Genomic DNA, 4,967 nt, shown 5'->3' on the forward strand with positions numbered 1-4,967 from the left:
TATTAGATTCTATTCTATTCTATTCTATTCTATTCTATTCTATTCTATTCTATTCTATTCTATTCTATTCTATTCTATTCTATTCTATTCTAAAAAGTCCCAGTAGATGAACAGTACAGTTAAAGCTCATCTACAGACCAAGAAGGAAGCCTACAAGCGTTATTTACGAATTCGCAGCGATTCTGATTATAACCTGTATGCAAGAGCTCGAAATCAAGCTAAAAAGTTTGTCGCACTGCAGTGAAAAACTTCGAAAAAAATATTGCTAAAATTGCAAAAAAGAATCCGAAAGCCTTCTTTTTGTACGCTAGTTCGAAATGTAAGTCAAATGACGGTATATCTGATTTGAAAGTGGACCAACGAAAGATTTCCTCTGATGAGGGCAAGGCAAACGTTCTTAATCAGTTCTTCAGCAGTGCATTCACTGATGAGGACTTGAACAGTATTCCAGATATTGAGGAGCGCCCAGTCGGCTCGAAGTTAACAGGTTTTGAAATATACGAAGAAGAGGTTCTCAAGCGCCTGCGGTAACTCTAAATCCCAACAAGTCATGTGGACCAGACGCCTTCCATCCCAGATTGCTCAAGAATTGGCAACCGTTCTTGCCGGCCCATTGACAGTATTCTTTCAAAAAACCTTGAACGAAGGAACTTTGCCGTCCGACTGGAAAAAGTCTCAAGTAACACCATTGTTCAAACAATGTGACAAAAACAGCCCCGGCAACTATTGCCCTGTCAGTCTGACAAATGTTGTTTGTAAGCTAATGGAATCTGATGTGAGGGATAGGATTATCGATCACTTGACTGCTCACCATCACCTATCAGATTGTCAACATGGTTTTATTGCCGGTAGATCCTGCACCACTAACTTATTATCTACGTTGAACGATTGGACTCGCCTGCACTGTTAGAAAAATTACCGTTAACGGTATTACCGGCGTTTCAGTGGCCGGTCGGCACGTGAAAAGAAACACCTTGTCGCCGTTTTTATTATAATTTAACACTAGAAATCCGTAAAACATCTGATAAAAACAGCGAAACAGTTTATTTTCACGGGGTGACCGGCCACTAGAACGCCAGTGGGACCGTTTTTTCACCGTTTTTTCTAACAGTGTGCTAGTCGAAAGGGAGCCAGTGGATGCATTGTACCTCGATTTTGCCACAGCATTTGACAGTGTTCCTCATGAGCGGCTGTTGCGTAAAGTGAAATCTTTGGAAATTGAGGAAAACGTACGACAATGGATCAGAGATTTTCTAGTAGGTAGACGACAACGTGTCAGTATTAACGGAACCGTGTCAGACTGGGCATCAGGACGCAGTGGCGTGCCACAAGGAAGCGTTCTTGGGCCTATTTTGTTCGTTGCTTTTATAGACGATCTGCCAGAAGCAGTGTCCAGCGTGTGCTCCATGTATGCCGACGACACAAAAGTTTATAATTCAGTGAAGGATGCGTCAAATAAAGCGCAATTGCAAGATGATCTTGACAGTTTAGTTAACTGGGTTGATATGTGGCAGCTGCGGTTTAATGCTGACAAGTGTAAAATACTTCACATCGGGAATAACAATGAACAGCAAGATTGCAGTATGAGAAGACATGGTTGCAACGAAAGAGTAATGATTGAAAAGTCTAGTATGTGGAAAAAGATCTCGGAGTTTATGTCGACACGGAGCTGAAATTTTCTAAGCATGTTGAAACGCAAGCTAACACATCCAACAAACTTCTTGGACTAATCAGACGCTCATACGAGTTCCTAGATGCAGAAACGATGAAGCAGTTGTTTGTTGCCGTCGTACGCCCGAGTCTAGAGTTAGGAAACGTTGTGTGGTCACCGAGATTTGAAAAGGACAAAAATTTAATAGAGAATGTTCAAAGACGTGCAACAAAGATAATTCCAGGCTTGAAATGGGCAAGTCATATGAAGAAAGATTATGAAGCTTGCAAGCCTCAGTTATCGATGTCTGCGTGTGGACCACATTGAAGTATACAAGTATACTCATGGTTTATACAAGGTTCCCGAAGGATTAATAGAATTTGAAGCAAGAACCATCACCAGGGGCCACGGCTATAGTCCGGTATACTAAAAAACTGCGCTGCAACTTCTCAACGCGTAAACATTTCTTCTCGCTTCGAATCACCGACATGTGGAACAGCCTCCCCGCGATGACATAGTTGGCGCTCCAAGTATGAACGCGTTCAAAAACAGACTAGATAAAGCTATGGAAAAATATATGTTCAGATTTGAAATGCCTAGCATTTCAAATATCAAATATCAAACCCGGTGGAAGTCGGGTAGCTATTTCGAACTATCGTCAGTCATGACTCATGAAAAGATCCGGTCAAATGACACGATTTTAGATCTTCTGTGAACAAGGCACGAAAAGGAAAAGAATCGGCGACAGGCCACATCAGGTCTTCACTTCAGCGCCGAGATCAATATGTTATGTTATGTTATGTTATGTTATGTTATGTTTTGTTATGTTATGTTATGTTATGTTATGTTATGTTATGTTATGTTATGTTATGTTATGTTATGTTATGTTATGTTATGTTATGTTATGTTTTGTTATGTTATGTTATGTTATGTTTTGTTATTGTTATGCTTTGAGTGCTGGTGTAATGTTTGTCGTGGTTGCAGGGCACACGTTACTGGGGGACATGGAGCCTGTCATCCTCAGGAACGGAGACTGTAACGTCACCATGTCGAGCGTGAAGAAGCAGCGCTCCAGGTATATGATGGTGAGTCTCTGTAACGTCACCATGTCGAGTGTCAAGAAGCAGCGCTCCAGGTATATGATGGTGAGTGAGTTCAGCTCTTGTAGAGGACTTCTGTATATTAAGTTCATTTTATTGAAAATAATGTTTATAAAATATTTTGTATGACAATTATTATACTGTTTTTGTTGTTGTGCTCTTCATATTGTCTTCGTTGCTGTTCCTGTTATCCATGAATCACCCCGAAAACAATCATGACACTCCGCTCAATAACATCTCTAAAAATTGCTTGTTCATCTTTTAAATGCTAAACCAAGTATTTAAACAAGAATTTTCTTTTACGCTTCATTATTCTTCAATCGTTATTACTTTATTAATAAGAATTCATTTCCAGATTGAAGATATCGTTAAAATAAAACATGTATGTAGTTGTTTTTTTCTTTGAAAATTGAATTTTCGCGACGATTAAACGGTTACGCTCATTGATTTGCATTCGTTGATATTCTTTATCGCAAATGTTTTGTTTTCATCAGCGTTTATACCGCGACACCTGAGTCGCGCTAATGAAACTAGACTCGTCCTCGTGTATTGCTTTTGTATTTACTTCACCGAATGCCGTACGATTAGAACAAGCTTTTCCCGCATGTTTATTCGTTGTATTCTAAAAATTTAATGTGTATGTGCCTCCGTGAAAACTACAATAGTTATAATTTTGCTTAGCGCTCTGGGTAATTGGGCTGCAGGCGTAAGTGCGTCGGCATGACGCACTTTAAAGTAGGTACAGAGGAACGTAGCCACGATAAGAGAGGACGATAATAATCCTTATCTCAATTGCGAGACGCTTTCACTTGAGCGCGGAATGCGTTCAGATAATGAAATTTAATAGAAAAGTAAATCAGGTTGGCTCATCAATACAATTGACTTGTACAATACTTGTTCCGTGTTTGCATCATTTGTACGCTTCCGAAAACCTGATTAGCTTCTCAGTGCATGAGTTTTCGATCAGTTTTCGACAACGGTTGCATTATTCTTTTATGCTTATTTTTTTGTGGCCATTTCTGCGTCCTACATGGCAAGACATAACGTAAATTTTCGACGCTAATTGTTCTAAATTCACGTTGCTTTTTGTTTGCAGGACATGTACACTACCATTGTAGACGCGCAGTGGAGATACACTCTTCTGATTTTCTTCTCCGGCTTCATATTATGGTGAGAAAAAATCATATTAAGCTCGCTCAGCTCTCTTTATTCTTTCGATACGAATATGTTGTTCGTTTTAGGAGTTCATGGATAGCCTTAAAAGGCATTGCAGTGTTTTGCTTCAACACCTTAAGTAAGTGTTCCATGGATGCGTGTTCGACGGTACATTAGTGGTTATGACAGAAGCTCCACCCAGCCGATGTTATGTGGTGAATACAGGGCCAGAGGGCAAGACCAGGCATGCATATCCTGTTGGCCTCTTGGCTATCATTAGACGACATTTCTGTGTCTATCGTTATTGTGATGAGCTATATTCCTAACCTCCATATGTTCATTGACTTAATTAGTATTTGTTGAGTAACCTGAAAGCTTCACTACGTCACTTATCATACTTCTTTTCTCATCGAATTTCGGTATTTTACCTGAAGATTTTTATTACGAGGACTTTATAACCATATTTTTCTTTGCGGACTAACAGATGACTTGTCTCGTCGGTCCTCCATATAGTTTATTTCATAGCGTAAAATGAGCATAAAGATTTCCTAGCGACGTAGCCTCGCTGCACCAGTCGCTTGCCATGCTCTACAACTACGAGTTACTAGCGACGTAGCCTCGCTGCACCTGTCGCTTGCCATGCTCCACAACTACGAGTTACTAGCGACGTAGCCTCGCTGCTTCAGTCGCTTGCCATGCTCTACAACCACGAGTTACTAGCGACGTAGCCTCGCTGCACCTGTCGCTTGCCATGCTCCACAACTACGAGTTACTAGCGACGTAGCCTCGCTGCACCTGTCGCTTGCCATGCTCTACAACTACGAGTTACTAGCGACGTAGCCTCGCTGCTTCAGTCGCTTGCCATGCTCTACAACTACGAGTTACTAGCGACGTAGCCTCGCTGCTTCAGTCGCTTGCCATGCTCTACAACCTGTCTCTTATACACATCTAGATGTGTATAAGAGACAGGTGTGAGTGCTGGTATCACGCTCGTGGTCTGAGTGCTGGTGTAACGCTCGTGGTGTGAGTGCTGGTGTAACGCTCGTGGTCTGAGTGCTGGT

The 4,967-nt window shown here is 41.2% G+C and overlaps 1 protein-coding gene across 1 annotated transcript in view; it reads left to right on the plus strand.

Annotated features, from left to right (window-relative positions):
- LOC108675869 (ATP-sensitive inward rectifier potassium channel 1) overlaps nucleotides 1-4,967 on the plus strand; it is a gene marked incomplete in the record, with an annotated part of 14,213 nt that overhangs the window by 3,309 nt on the left and 5,937 nt on the right. The window contains 2 exon segments of the mRNA XM_018163916.2: nucleotides 2,636-2,736; nucleotides 3,848-3,921. Coding sequence (XP_018019405.1) covers nucleotides 2,636-2,736; nucleotides 3,848-3,921 — 175 coding nt within the window.

This window comes from Hyalella azteca, unplaced genomic scaffold, assembly GCF_000764305.2.
Source record: "Hyalella azteca isolate HAZT.00-mixed unplaced genomic scaffold, Hazt_2.0.2 contig7542, whole genome shotgun sequence".
In the NCBI taxonomy this organism is placed as follows: Eukaryota; Metazoa; Arthropoda; class Malacostraca; order Amphipoda; family Hyalellidae; genus Hyalella; species Hyalella azteca.